The sequence below is a fragment of the Lonchura striata genome, chromosome 1A (assembly GCF_050655825.1).
Source record: "Lonchura striata isolate lonStrDom1 chromosome 1A, ASM5065582v1, whole genome shotgun sequence".
In the NCBI taxonomy this organism is placed as follows: domain Eukaryota; kingdom Metazoa; phylum Chordata; class Aves; order Passeriformes; family Estrildidae; genus Lonchura; species Lonchura striata.
In genome coordinates, this window is record NC_140741.1 from 4980765 (window position 1) to 4996643 (window position 15879).

Sequence of the window (15879 nt, forward strand, 5' to 3'; positions counted from 1 at the left end):
ATACAGAAAAAATAATTGCCTCTTCCTAAAGAAAATCTGACTAAGGAGAGGTGTGCTGGCCAAATCTTAGCAGCAGAGTCATGAAGCAACTCTTGCAAGTCACCATCACAAATTACAAGCTCATGCAGAACTTCAGACTCAACAAGATGAACACATTTCTCCAGCCCTAAGAAGAATTACATGTATGTAGAAGGACTTTAGTCCTTCCCTTCTGCCTCCAATAACAAGGGGAAGATCAGCACTGCTTAAATCCCCCCAGGTATCATTAATATTGATAATGGAAGCCAGCAGGCTACATGGGAAAAATAAAGGGTTTTTTTTTAAATATAGGCACATCTGTGAAGACTTCAAATATAGCAGCCCCAGCTGCAACCTACACATGCCACAACTTCTCTGGGCAACCTATTCCAGGGCCTCACCACCGTCACAGTGAAGAATTTCTTCCCAATATCCAATCTAAACTTGCTCTCTGTCAGAGTGAAGCCGTTCCCCCTTTTCATGTCACTCTAGGCCCTTGTGAATATTCTCTCTATCATTCTTGTGGGTACCTTTCAGGTACTGAAAGAGGACAGTTAAGAAGAAAACATTCCAATTTTTACTTGTGTAGTTATTATGAGACCACATAGACTTTTGCAGCATACAAATGTGCAAGCCAGATTCCTAGGGGCCCATAAAGATATGGCATTTATTCTGCATTGAGATACAAAGAAGATACACTGGATGTTTCAGAAAATAATAAACACCCATCAGTAATATTTTTCTATACTGCAAAGCTGTATATTCAGCTTTACTGAATACTAAATGCAAGTTTAAATAGTCAGACTTAGAATGCAATAAAAATCAAGATTACTTTAAATTTCTGAATCCCTGACCTGGTTTTTAAGCCTGGAATGTGCAGCATTTCAGTGAGAAAACATCAATGCTACAAACCCTTGTATTAACACTGCCACACCTTTGGTGCAATCACCTAAAGGAGATTTCATAATAAAAATGGAAAATAAAGCTCATGATATCAGACATTCCTTGTCTTCTTTTAGTGTTCACTACTGTGATCTAAATAGAAGATGATCCTCACCAACTCGTTCATTAATGTCCAGGCACAGAAAAAACTAATTATGCACTTCAAGATAATTCACTGCCAATTTACTATTCACATAAAATCTTTTAAAATATAGACATACAATATTAATAAGGAGAACTATTCCTACTCTTCTTCTGAGAAGCTCCACATTCTCATAAACAGTACTATAAAGGAAAGCTATTGAGTAAAAAGCTTACTTAACTAACTTTTAAAGGAAAATCTGGAATCAATATACTTGAAATCAAATGCATATTGATTGTGCCAGTTTCTTTGTCAAAAATAAACTGTCTCAGTAAATTACACAAAGCTCTCAAAGCTTGACACAATCCTTATGACTCACAGATCTTATTCCTTCTATATCCTGTTAATTTTACTGCTGTGACTGGCCCCAGTTAGTAAGATTAGTACTGGTGGTAAAATCATGTACATGAAAAAGCTTATGAAAAACTCCATGGTTTAACATTCTTTGTTCATAATCTTTTTTTTATCAAAACCTCCAAAGGTTCTACCAGCTGCACAATCAGGATCTCTAACCGCCTGTCGCTAAATCAGGTGAAGTAAACCAACAGCCCTCCACTTTGGTGGACTTAGGCCACAAAGTAATTTCCATCAAATAATTAAGGCAAAACCACTAACTTCTAATAAAAGGATAATGATGGGTGTGAGATGTTGAGAACTCTTGATAATTATCTACTTTTAATGCTGTGATAAATAAAGATGCTACGAGTCTGCATTCCAAGATAAAACTTTTCTTAATGCTCTCTCATGCCAAGACTTTGTCTTGCAAGCTTTCCATCTGTACCTCTCCCTTTGATTTCAGTAAGGGCTCTGAAGAAAGGAATTGCATAATCAGGTCCTTAATCAAATTTATTAAAACCCTGATGATATACAACCCAGTTAAGGAATACCTCTCCGTTCCATAAGAGCTTTTTACATTCCCTATAAAACACTTTCCTGCTCACCACATAAAACTTAATGCATGCATTGCCGTCTGTCAGTATGAAGTACAAGCCCTAGAAATTAAAATGGGCCAATTACATCTACAAGATGTGGCTGATTTAATAATGAAAAGATAATGCTAATTGGCTTAAGAACTTTTAAGCAGCTTTCAATCATGTTAGTAGTCAGGTTGTGAAAACCATGACAATATTGTGATACTCCAGTCTCTAAAAGTAGAATCTTTCTTATCACATTTGCTGGTACAGTACTTCCCTCAAGTGGTAAATATATTTCTGCCTGTTTGGAATTTTCCTCTATGATACTAAACAGTAAAAACATATACTATGCTTCCTTGTCATTTTGCATTTTGTGTTGTTATAGAGTCAACTATTTTTTTTTCTTGCTGGTGTTTGTTTTAATTGCTTCTTTCAATGAGAGACCTTTTAATTGTGTCAACCACAGAACTATACATTAAATATTACCAGCATAGATGTATATGGCACATTTCAGAGCACAACATCCCTGCTTGGGATGACAGCTTGTTGTTTTCCAAAGGCAGATACTCAGACAAATACAGTTGAAAACATTCATTAACAGCCTGGTTTGGTGGACTGAACTGAGCTCTTCCAAGACTGCATCTAAAGACCTTTAAAAGTAGAAGAAAGACATTTATATCCAGTGACAAGTTAAGCATAAAGTCCTCAGGATGGTTAGTCATGGGAATATAGTTCTACCTAGAAGGAAAGGCTTAAAGAGGTGAACTTGTTCAGCCTTAAAAAAACAGAGGCTGAAGATGTAATTGCTGTAGAAAACTGCCTAGAAGGAGGGTGTAGGGAAGACAGAGCCAGAACCCTCTTGGAAGTGCAGAGTGATGAGTTGAGAAGCAATGGACACAAGTTGCAACAGGGAAAATTCCAGTGAGCACAGAAACTCCTCACAATGAGGTCAGTCCAACATTGCAGCACGTTCCATGGAAAGGCTGGGAATCCCCATCCTTGGGAACTGCGAGAAGGTGAGTGAACAAGGCCTTAAGCAAACTGTTCCAAAGTTGGCCTTGCTTTGATCAGGGAAGTGGACTGGAAGGTTTCAAGAGATCCTGACTAATCTATATCATCCTACAGCTTTGATTAATTTTAATACCATAACTAGATTACCTTTAAAAGCTGTTCCACTGAACAGTGCCCACCCTTCTCCATTCCTTTTTCTTCTCTGTGTATGTGCATCTATGGTTTCCTTGGGGTTCTCTGATTTGGTTTTTGTTAATTATTTTTTTCACTTTTTAAAAAATTTCCTTTGCAAAATTTAGCTTAGACTGGACTTTTAACATTTATTGCTTACTCCTGCTCTCATTCTTTTTCCCATGGTATAGTTTTTTTGGGTTTTTTTTTTTTTTTGATCCACTGCATTTTAGCATTCTGATTGCTTTTAAAATCCTCCTTAAAGAAAATTATCACTACATGAGCTCAGTGACCTAATTCATTCACTCATCCTTCAATATGAGCATTTTCAGTGTTTCTTTATAAGCAGAATTTCAAGAGAACTGAAGCCTTGCCTGCATTTAGACCCCAATCAGATCTGTTCATTTTGAATATAACTTGTCTTAACTTCTTATTGTTACTAAATTTAAAAACTTCAGCTATAGCCTGAAGGAACTTGAGCCTACTATTCAATATAATTTTATTTGAAACAACTCACAACACTGTGACTTTATCAACTTGTTGCTTTAAAGGATTTTTAAAAGATTTCCTACAAGTGACATCACCAATTAGAATTATCTTATTGTCAACTGTAGACAGACACCTCAGTGTATGAGGTTCTTGTTTGAGGCTTAGAGAAACAGTGACACAAAAGAGCCTTAACAGGTAAACAAAAGAAAGTTAGCCAGGTGAACAATAGCAACAATCCAACAAATAAACCTAAGTTAAATAAAAATGTAAAATGCCGCAACTTGAATAATTTGAGATGAAAATGAGTATTACTAGCTAGTGGTTTATTACAGACAGTAAGTGGTTGATACAAATCTTTTCTCACTTAATCAGCTTTATGTAATATTGTCATGTTGTGACAAAGAAACCAGTGTGCCTGATATGACATTATTTCTGTACTCTTTCTCTTTTTCAAATCATTAGACTATCTTTCCTGAGCTGTACTTATGAAGGCATACATAAGCCTCAGCTCTTCGTTCATGTTTTGAAAAGATGCTTAAGTTCTTTTGAAAGCTTAGTCCTATATAAAATTAGAATTAATTTAATTCCATTCATCCCCCAGTCTGCATTCCTGACACCTGTAATTGGTGCTGTACCTCAAACCTGAGACTCAGCAAGCAGCATCCCTCCCTAAAACAGGCCAAACACAGACCCTCTGAGACTGCAGGAGGAATGTGCCACCTCTTAAGCTGATGTTGGAATACATAAAATAGAAAGGTCTGAGTCCCTCAGAGAGAGAAAAGAATACAGGGATTGAATTTAGAAAAATTAAAATATATTAAGCCACACAGACATGAAATAAATATGTAAGTTTTAGTTTTAAGTAAGTAGAATTATATTTTAAGTGCCTTAAGAGATTGTGTTAGCTAGTAAAAACCCTAAAGCCTAGTTTAAAGTTCAGTATTACCTTTCACAAAATTAACTTAGTTCCAGACACAATGTAAACATAACAAAATACTGCTTACATTTCTAGATGAAACAAATAATACCATTTACATAAACAATACAAGTAAGTTTGGTGTAAGAACTAACACTATTTTCACACATTCAAAGCAAGTGAAGTTTAAGAAGTGGTTGACTGAAGTACACTGCATTTCCCTTCCATAGGGAATCCATTATATCATTAATCAAACACACAAGTTTAGATGGTATGGTTATTAATCTGCCTTTAGTAAACCCAAGTCACATTTCATCGCATTGCTCAAGTACGTCTAGTAAGGCTCAAATTATATTTTCTTTCAAAATACGCCTATTGTGGACAAACCAATTTGTCTGCACTTGTTTGAATCATTTCATTCCTGCATTTCAAAGAATTGCACAACTGGAGTTGGAAAGGACCTGTGGAGATCAGCTTAGTTCATTCTCCTGCTTAGAGCAGGGTCATTGAGAGCAGGTTTCTCAGGCCTCTGGAGACTCCACAAAACATCTGGGCAAATTAAAGTCACAGAATTAATCACTAATTACAATCATAGGATGGTTTGAGTTTGAAGGAACCTTAAATCTCAACCTCATTCCAAACCCCTGCCATGGGCAGGGACACGTTTTACCAGACCAGACTGCTCACATCCCCATCCAGCCTGGCCTGGAACATTTTCAGGGATGGGGCAGCCACAGCTTCTCTGGGCAACCTGTGCCAGGTCCTCTCCATCCTCACAGGGAAGAATTCCTTCCCAATATCCAATCTAACCCTCCTCTCTGTCAGTGTGAAACCATTCCCCCTTTCCTGTCACTCCAGGCCCTTGTCCAGAGTCTCTCTCCATCTTCCCTGTGGGTTCCCTTCAGGCACTGCAAGGCCACAGTGAGGTCACCCCAAAGCCTTCTCCTCTCCAGGCTGAACAATTTCTACTCTCCCAGCCTTTCCTCATAACAGAGCTGCTCCATCCTATTGTTAATGCAGGCGAATCCAATGGGAAATGGTGATGTCTGACTCAATTCAGTAGGCTGAATTATTTCTTTATTATAACTATGCTAAAATACATCAATATGCTATATAAAAGGAAGATACTAAAACTACATACTACTTTCTCTGACTCCAACACAACTCGTGACCCTCTGAGAGCCCAGCCCCAGGTGGGTTGGATTGGCCATCAGGCTCAAACAATCCTCACCAGAATCCAATCAAGCACTCACCCCAGGTAAACAATTCTCCAAACACATTCCATATGGGAAAAACAAGGAGCAGAAAGAGAAATTGTTTTCTCTTTCATTTCTCTCTGTGCACCTCTATGAAGAATCCTGAGAGGGGGAGAAATGTGCTTGCCACACCATCCCTCTCTCTGATCCCCTTGGTGTCAAGTTTATTTACTACATTAAATACCACAGTGTGTAGGGGCTTTTAAAAACAATGCCATCACATCTCTAAATCAAGTGAAACACAAAAATCAGCAGATCAGCAGACAAGTGTTTTCCAATCAAAAACTGAGCAGTTCAAACTGAGTTCCTTAGCTCTTTAAGCTTGGAGTTTGTGGAATTTCAATCTTTGTGGGATGGATGCCCAAAGGAACTGAATGTAAATGCAGCTTATTTCTTTAAAATTGCAGACAGGATTTCAGTATGCATCAAATAAAAAAATTCTTGGCAACTAACTTAACTGATCCTTGTTTCCACAGCCAATTTCTGTAAATTTTGTCCCAAATCTGGGCTTTTGTAGGAGATAAATAGCATGAAATTTACCCAATAAATGTGCTCAACAGAAGGTAAAAAATATACTCCAAGATACAGGTTGGTGCTCACAGGACAGGGAGAATACTCTAGTTTTTTTCTTAATAGTTTTTTTTAGTACATTAAATCAAAAACAGCCAACTTCTGGAGATTTTTCAGCCTGAAAATTTGCTGTGGCACTCCAACCTGTTATGACAGTCTTTGACAGGGTACAATGCAAGCCAGTAAGTGCAGACTTAAGGACTTTATCACTTACTCAGGCAGAACAACCCTTAATTTCAAGTACTGATGAATACAACCTGTAGAAATTAGTCTTTCCATCCTGTTTAATAAGAAAGCGACCTGCATCATCTTGAATGCTGTCAGTAAGTAGCTTAGGCCACAATTCAGAAAAAGCACTTAATTGTATCCGTATCCAGGATGCTGAAGCCTGTGCTTAGCTTTAATCATAAGCTTGGGTTGGAGTTCCATGATTAAACAATGCAAGCTATAGCACTGCCCTAGAGAGGCTGCTTCCTTCAGCCAAAATCTTAAAAAGTTACACAAATAAGAGCAGTAAACAGCAGCCCTACCTCCTCTTGTTTCTAGGGTTAAAACACTCTTCCAACAAAGACCACTATTTTTGTTTAAAATTACTTTTTAGCAGAAAGAATCTCACAAGTGTAAGAGACCATTTTCTTATAATCCTTGCTCTCATCTGCACTGTTCAGCCTTCAACAGTTGAATAAAAAAGTATCTAGTATTCCTAATTTAACAGCTTTTAGCTGCTTAGGAAAAAAAAAACAAGCCACCAAAAAAGCCCCACAGTTATTCCTTTGGGAAAGAGAAGCAGTGATTTAATTTACTTATAACTTTGAAGAAAAAGAATGGAAGATAGATGAACAGGTTGATATCATTGTAAGTTGATCTCTGTCATTTCTGTAAGGATACCAAGATGAGGGAAGGGCCTCGACAACAGGAGAAAGAACAATCTTGTGTCCATCCTCACAGAAAGGACATAGGAATAATGAAGGAATCAAAGTAAGTCTCACTTTGGTATCGTGAAAAGTGAAGAAACCCATTCTAAACACATAAGGAGAAGTCAGTATTTGTGAAGAGTCATTCTGGATTTACCAAGGGTGAATCATTTCCTGCACCAACCTGGCTGCTTTCTGTGGGGAAAATGACTGGACCAGTGGGCAAGAGGAGACTTGTCCATGCCATTGCCTTGACTTCAGCAAAAGGTGAGTTCCATGGTTTGCTCAGAGGGTGTTAGTCACTAAGTGTGCCTGGAAACCTGTAACAGTTGGAGTACTGCTGTGGTCATTCTAAAACCACCCTGCTTTATAGAAGGGACCAGGAGAAGGTGCTAGAATGCTTGCTCCTGCATGATGACTTCAGACTGGGGTGGGACCAAGAGATGGTCAGCTTTCCTAAACATGCAGCTGCCATCCTGAGAGAGCTGGACTGACTGAAGGAACAGGTCTCTCCTAACCTCCTGAACTTCATCAAGAGCAAATGCTTTTGAAACAGAAAACTCCTTGGAGGAGAACTGTCTCTAGTGAAAAGAACCTTTGGTATCTGCAGAAAACAAGATGAACAGGAGTCAGGAGTGTGCCCTGGCAGTGAAGTCCAACAGCACCTGGGCTGTGCCAATGACTAGGTCCAGGGAAGAGATTACCTCAGTTTTTCAGAACTCGTTAGCCTGTATCTAAAATATTGTTTTGGACCTTCCAGTAGAAACCATTAATGGCACTACTTATATAAGTCAAGGGCAGAGAATGTGTCCAAGGGAGAGAAACTGAGGAACAAGGCTTGCTCAGCACAGTTAAGGAGCCCATCAAAAGACAAGGCCAGGCTCTTCACCATGTTTAATGCTGGAAGTACAAGAGACAATGGGCTTAAACTGAAAGCAGAAAGGTTTAGGCTGGGTATAATGAGAAGCTTTCACACAATGAGGACAGTCAGGGCATGTCCAGAAATATGTTACCATCTCCATCCTTGGAGATATCCATAACCTGACTGGATACTATCCTGAGTAACACAGTTTGAGAGCACATCTTTCAACAGGAGTAGTTATTTGGACTACATAAAATCCTGAAAGCCTTCATAAATTCTGCTTATGAATACTCTGGTATGAAACTTCCAGAACCTAAAATTCAAATAAACATCAAAAGAAGCAGAATTATAACAAATACAGGTACAAAAAAGAGGATGAAATCTCTGTGTAAGATTACAATCATGTGTCCTCATTCATCTTCAGCCATTCTATTATTTTCATTCAGTAATTTTTTATTTTCAGAAGTTAATGATGCAATAAATAAGTCAAAAAGGAAAAAAATTTAATTCATTATATATTCATCTTAGTATCTCATATGCTTAGAAAGATATTTCCTAAAGTAAAGACATGAAAGAGGCCAGGAAGACACCGGCCAGTTTAAGAAATATTGTATCAAATTGATGGCTTTATCATACTAATAATATGGTTCAATTAATGCTAAAATATTAGGGGTTAAAGAACCCTGAGCATATTTAAAGTTCTTTTATAATTCTGATTGTTCAAACTAGTATTTATCACCAGTTATCTTGGTTTCTTCTACAGAGTTTCTGCTAATATATACAATAATAAGAGTGGCTTTTTTCTTTAGTTAATCTTATCAATGACTTGCTCAATGAAGAGATAGGCTCCAGTATCTGAAAGGGTTTTTAGTCCTTGTGGGAGATATGCTTAAGGAAAATTGGTAAAGAATCAAATACTAGCAAGAATTTTTATTTCATGTTTTGACATGTTGAAAATTTAAAAATAGATACATAAAGTATTAGCAGTGTACAATTCTACTTGATATTTATCTGCATCATCCTTTACACCAGAGACTCTCCTCTTCAAACCAGCTTGCTTTAATTCAGTTGTTAACTGAAATGATAGTTCAGAAAGAAACAACTTTTTTTTTTGTTTCAATTACCAGCTGAATTAACTATTTGAATAATTGATTCTGCCAATATAATATTTAAAATTAATTAAAGGAAAGACAAAATGCCGTAATCTATTACTGCTAGGGTTTGCTCCCAGTCAGGACACAAGCCAAGAGACAAGCCCTTTTTTTTCTATAAAGAAAATTTTCCTTGAGAAATATGTAGAATGAGTTATTCACTTTCCTGCCAAATACGAAAGATAAGAACAAACACACACTTATATATATACACACATCTACACATCATATTGAATCATGTTTGCCAGATCAGCTGAACATTTAATGAAAAGGAGTCACAGCCTGATCCATCTCTCACAGAAATTACTGGGAGGCTTTCCATCAGCTCCAGTGAGAGTTGGATCTAGCCCCATCTGCATGTTTTCAGGCACAAGACCAATTTTCATTTCCTGACCTGTGTGTAATTCCATTGAGGATTCCACTACTGCAGAGAGAGAAGAACTTCTCAGAAGATTGCAAATATCCACCACATTTTCAGTTAACATTCTGCACATACAGTAACTTAACCCTATTCATTAAATATCTCTATCCACATCTTCCGTGTTATAGTTCATTTAAGAAAAAAACAAAATATACCATTAATTGCTTCATTACAAATCTTGCATCTGCTGTGTTTGCATGAATGTATTATAGACACATGCATTCATACATGTGTGTAATCCATCTCTGCTGCAAGGACAAAAATGGCTTTTGATGTTCATGAATGGAGCAATACATGGCAAGCTTTTCTATCAGAGAATCACAGAATGGTTTGAATGGAAGGGACCTTGAAGATCAGTCAGTTCCAACCCTCTGCCACGGTCAGGGACACCTTCCACTAGCCCAGGCTGCTCAGAGCTCCATCCAGCCTGGCCTGGAACACTTCCAGGGATGGGGCAGCCAAAGCTTCTCTGAGCAATCTGTGCCAGGGCATCACCACCCTCACAGGGAAAAATTTCATCCTAATATTTAATCTAAACCTGGTCTCTATCAGGTGTAAATCATTCCCTCTTGTGCTATCACTGCACATCCTTGTAAATAGCATGTGACCATAAAGAATTAAATAGTAATACTGACTACAAGACAGGTCACTCCAGATTTCCCAAATCAGTCACTTAGAACTTGTCATTTTCTAAAATCAATGTTGTAATTCATAAGGACTGTCTATTTATCTTATGCTACTTAACCTGAGGCATTTCGCACAAATGTTTCAACTCCTTTAGGTGTAAATGAAATCTCTCCTGAAATAATAGAACCTTGGGGTGTTATTGTTCACTCATCTTTTGTGAAGCTCTCTGAGTCCTCACAGTTTCTTACTCACTCTCCAAATAACCAATAAAATATTTATTTGAACATCCTGAACAGGGTGGTGGAGGGTGAAATTTTGTTCTTTGCTTACTCGAGTAGCAAAAACACACCCAAGTGGTGTTTTGTATGAAAGCTGTATTCTAGAACACAAACCCCACTGGGCAAGTAATACATTAGATGTGTTATACTTTGTCTTGCCAGGCTCATCAGGCTGATTTGGAATTTGCTGCCTGGGTAGAGTGACTCATATGTTTACTGACCCTGACAGGTGCTGGGCATCTTCCACATTCATTAAAGTTAATGACTTGAACAGCAGAGAGAGAAAACTGTCTGCTGGTTTCCTCTGAACGTGTATTCCCAAGTTATCATTTAAGAGAGGATGTAAGTGGTGTCACTTTTCTCGTACAATCACAAAAGCAGCCCCTAAACAAACCACTGTCTCTTCATTGCAAAAATAACCCAATTAGCTTCACAAGAACTCCTTGTTGGAGTAAGGCAAGGGAAAAAAAAATGCACTGTACATAGAGATTTGCACATAAAAGCTGCTTCTTGTCATAAAACCAGTCACTTCCTCACTGGAACAGAGGAATTAACATACTGGCAACAAGCCAGTAATTTTATAGAAATATATGCCTTTAAGTAAGCTCCAGACCAGTATTCTCTCAATAGCCACCCTTTGGCATCATTTCTATCCCAACAAGCCACAGCTGCTGAATTGAAGACTTCTGACTTCATGTTAAATAAGTAATGAGAAGTTTTAGGCGGCAGCACCAGAGCCAGTCCTTTGATATTAATGCAGCACACTACAGTTGTTGACCAGCCACACCAAAAAAGATATGCCTTTAATTTGCATTAGTTATCTAAAAACATTCAGGAGAAAACTTCACAGAGACTTATGCCATGACATTAGACTGTCAACCAAAACATGAAGAGATAGAGACCTCACAGACATCTGTGTATTCACACAAAACCAAGAAATTAGGAGGATTGAATCTTTTAACTACAGAGACATCTCTACTTTGATGCCTGTCCAGCCACTAGATCTCCCCTAATAATATGACCAAGTTCTGTACCCTGGCTTCCACCCAATAAGACAAATACTGAGCCAGAGACCTCACAGAAACCTGTGCCCTAATATTAACCTGCCACACAAAATATCTTGAGCTTATGGTCTTGCAAAAAGAAGAGGTTAATATCTCTAAAAATAAGGCCAGATAATTATTGTAATCTTAAATACTCATCACTTTTAATGTCTAACTTCTAAGGGCCTTCCAAAGCTACCTGTGATGGTGCATTTCCACACTTAGGACAGTTCAATTGAATGGTTATATTTAGGTTTTTTCCTCTTCTGCAGATCTCACAACAACATCTCATCATTTCATAAGACACTGATGTACAAAGATGTGAGCATCACATCTTCCAAATGCAGACTAATTTGCCATTTGCTGGACAAAATTAGTAAGCCAGAATGTTCACTGATGGAAAATTGCCCAGTTGCTTGGAATTTATTTCAGTAATTTGGGGATCATTAATTCAGAAATTCAGTAATTTTTCCATCCACATTGGCACATAAAGCAATTTGACAAAAAATATTCCATGTTAGCCTTTTGATTCTTGATATCTGAAAGGAGCTTTTCCTACTTTTGTAGCACTGGATCTTTACATTGTTCCTTGTTTTCTGCCTATTCACTGAACATTTCTTCTTGAGTTATTTTTGGGGTTTTGATGTGGGGTTTTCTCATTTGGTTGGTGTTTTGGGGGATTTTTATTTGGGGCTTTTTTCTATTTCTTTTTTGTTTTACCTTAAATTAATGTCTAATTTATAATTAATTATGTATCTCAGATAAGCAAGATAATAATAATATTCTACAGCATCAATGACTGACTTGTTTCCAGTTCCCATTTACTTTAAGCCAAAAAAAAAAAAAAAAAGCTGAAGAGCAACTATTTTATTGCACTTTTACAGTCCTTGATTCCTCACTTGGAAGGCCAAGAGAGCTGTACAATGTGTAAGACTCTGCAGTGCTCTGTGAGTCTCTGCTTATTGGTCAGGATCAAAAGCACACTAAAATAATTGAGAATATTTCCATGATCTTCTGTGGAGTTTGGTTGGGCACAACAAGTAACAGGCACGCTCACTGAAATTAAAGATTCTCTGGAAACACTTTACAACGGTGGTCAGCAGAAGAAAGGGATAATCAAGTTCTTCCATAAGCTAAATTTCTTGGACCAAACCTGAAAACTTGAAAATTCTCTCCTTTGGATGCTGATTCTCAGCCTGTAAGCAAATTAAACTGTTTTTTTTCTCCCTGAAAGCTGAACATGGTATTGGAATATATTGACTTTGCTAGCACTCGTGGAATGCAGGGAAAGAGCAATGGTTAACCAAGCCTAATGGACCAAGATTACATAATTTGTGAATGTTTAGAAAATAAACCTCAGTCAACAATTTACAAGAGGAAATTGATAAAAAAGGCTTTGTTCAAAAAAGTTTGAAATAGCCATAAAAATCCTAAACCCGCTTCAGTCTGAAAATGATCTACTGACTATTTTTCCATTTTCCTGGAAATACCATTAAAACTTCACAATTGTGTAACTGCAGCAGCACTAAAGACACCAGGGTTACCTTTGGAAATGAAATCACCATAATAAAAGCTGCTTTCTTCATTATGCAGAAAGTACTGTCATTCTGAGGGATGAGGGATTGCTTTAAGAATTCTGTGATGATTCTCTTGGGAATCAGGCACTACTCTACAGATTAGATCCTGAACCACCTGTCAACCCCATTTCTATTCAAATTGCTTTACTTTGAAAGACATGACTTCAAAGCCCTGCAATGGCACTGCAGCACCACCAACCAGCTCAAAAGACTAATTCAGAGCACCAAACAGTGCCTTTTGCAACCGCTGAGAGACAGACAAAAATATAATCACAACATAACAAAACACAAATCCCACATAAATTAAAAGAGGAAGCTGCATCTCACCTCATTTGTACTTTCTGTTGTGATGTTTTTATTTTTCAACTTTTTCTGCAGCAGTTTCGTTTCATACTCTGGCCTGGGATGCTCCTGAAAAAGACAAAAACAAACAAACAAATGTGATTATGATTAAGAGAAAATCCAAAAAAATTTTTGGTCACATTCACAAACAAAGCCATCAAGATTATGCAACTCCACACACCTTTTGGACTAGGCTGTCAGATCTGGCCCAGCTTCCCTAATCAATAACTTTTCCACATGCCCTTGCAAAATATATTTTTCTTTCTCAAATCAGAGTATAAATTAAACAAGGTGGCAAAAATTTACCAGGCTTTTCAAGTGAGCAGCTCACAAAAGAGAAAAATGTCATGCATCTCCTCATTCCCACCAAGTTCTGAATTCATTCAGAGCTGGAATTTGGATTGACATCTCCCACAAAAAAAAAGGCTACTCTTACAGCATTCATCATATAATCCTTCTTTACTATAATTAGAACCCTTGCATATTGGCCCCACCCAAAATATTAACATTTTTAATTAATCTGATAATAATGAAGAGAACAAAAACCATTTTAAATTAATAAATACTCATGAGCAATAGAATGGGGCCTACATGGAACTGCACCATAATTCCTTGAGAGATACAGGTGGTATTCGTTTTCTGTACCTGTGACATTTTCACCACAGCAGACACAACTCTCACTATTCTCTGTTGAATGTGAGAATATAAATTCAGTGAGACCCCCAAACTATTTTTTTATCCTGATAGTGAGGCTTTCCTAATGCATTTAAAGATATTCTAGAGCAACACCACTTACATCCTCTCTTAAATGATAACTTACACTGTACAATGGCATATGGGTATTCTCAGCAAAACATGATCTCTTACCTTATAAATCCTTTTCAACATTCATTATTAATTTCAGAACTGAGATTCATAATTTAAAATTATTAAATGAAGTTAGTAAGTTAACATTATTAACTGCTGAACAGTAAGATATAAGTGAGGCTTTGCAAAATAAACATTGATATTCAAGACTGTATCAGTTACAGTCCTTTATCTAAACACAGCCACGAACTGCATTGGGCTGCAGAACACTAGTGAGACATCTATACATCAGTGCTTATATAATATGCATCTATAGAATAATTAACACAGTAAATTAGCCCAGGGAAAGGAGAATTACCTCTTCTTCTTCCAGTCCAGTTAGATCCCAGAAGTAACTCAATCTCATCTGCAAACGCTTCCATTGTTCAAGGAACATGGTCGCTTTAAAAGGAATTAAACAATTTTAAACATTCGTGTTACTTGTAAGCTTCAACTGATATTTGAATCCCATCATGCAAGACACTTTAAGAACTAAGAAACAGCCTCAGGCCCAGTTTTAAATAAAGAATTCAAGCAAACCACAGGGACAATAACTTCTGTCCTTTAAAAATAAAATACAGAAAGATGGAACATGGGCTGTCCAGAGCCACTGTTAAGTTCTTGTCAGGGAATGGAACTGAATCCATAACTGCAGGTATCCATGGAAGACATCATCTCTCTTAATTCACCGTGAAGCATTCTGAGGTAAATTTAGCCTGCTACTGAAATAACTAGGACTCTCAGCAATATAGAGAAAAAGAGTCTTTGAAATGTATTACAATGGTGGAGGTAAATGCTTTTTACCTTCATAGACATGGTGATTTTGCCCTAAAGGACTGGCCCCTGGTTCAGCCTCCTGCCTCTCCTTTTTTACTAATAAGAAGGAATAGGTATTTTACTGTTGTCCCATATTTGCAGTCTCCTGGCTGTCCTCTCATAATTGCTGTTTCCCCAGTATAGCCCTTTCCTAGTTGCTCATAATTAAAAGCTATAACTCTGAACAAATGGGGGCACTGTTTTCTATTTTCTTATGCTTCACCTCACTTTCTCAGTGGGTGAAAAACACTGTTAGATCACTTTGAACATCTTGTAGATAGTCCCACAAGAGAGACAGCAATGGAGAAGCAGATTAGCTTCTCTTGACTGCATCTAAACTGTGAAAATAACCTGCCTCTACAAGTCATAATCTATCCCAACAGTTAGCTGCAAATATTTTCTTCACAGGTATCATCATATAAGAAAGAAATATAATTTAAAAATAGGACTGGCAGCACGTGAAAAGCAAATCTAGATATTAAGCAGCAAAGTTGCTATCTGTGTTCCTCCCCTACAGAAGAAAGAACATATAAAAGCTATATTTAGCATGGTTTGAAAACTCAAGGGTTTTTA

The 15879-nt window shown here is 37.4% G+C and overlaps 1 protein-coding gene across 2 annotated transcripts in view; it reads right to left on the minus strand.

Annotated features, from left to right (window-relative positions):
• The window catches only part of ANO2 (anoctamin 2), a 132760-nt gene that overhangs the window by 56737 nt on the left and 60144 nt on the right, over window positions 1-15879 (minus strand). For both annotated transcript variants that reach the window (XM_031503685.3, XM_085568527.1), the window contains exons 13-14: window positions 14810-14892; window positions 13630-13713 (exon numbers count right to left, since the gene is read on the minus strand). In XM_031503685.3, the coding sequence (XP_031359545.2) occupies window positions 13630-13713; window positions 14810-14892 (167 nt within the window). The remainder of the gene's footprint in view (window positions 1-13629; window positions 13714-14809; window positions 14893-15879) is intronic.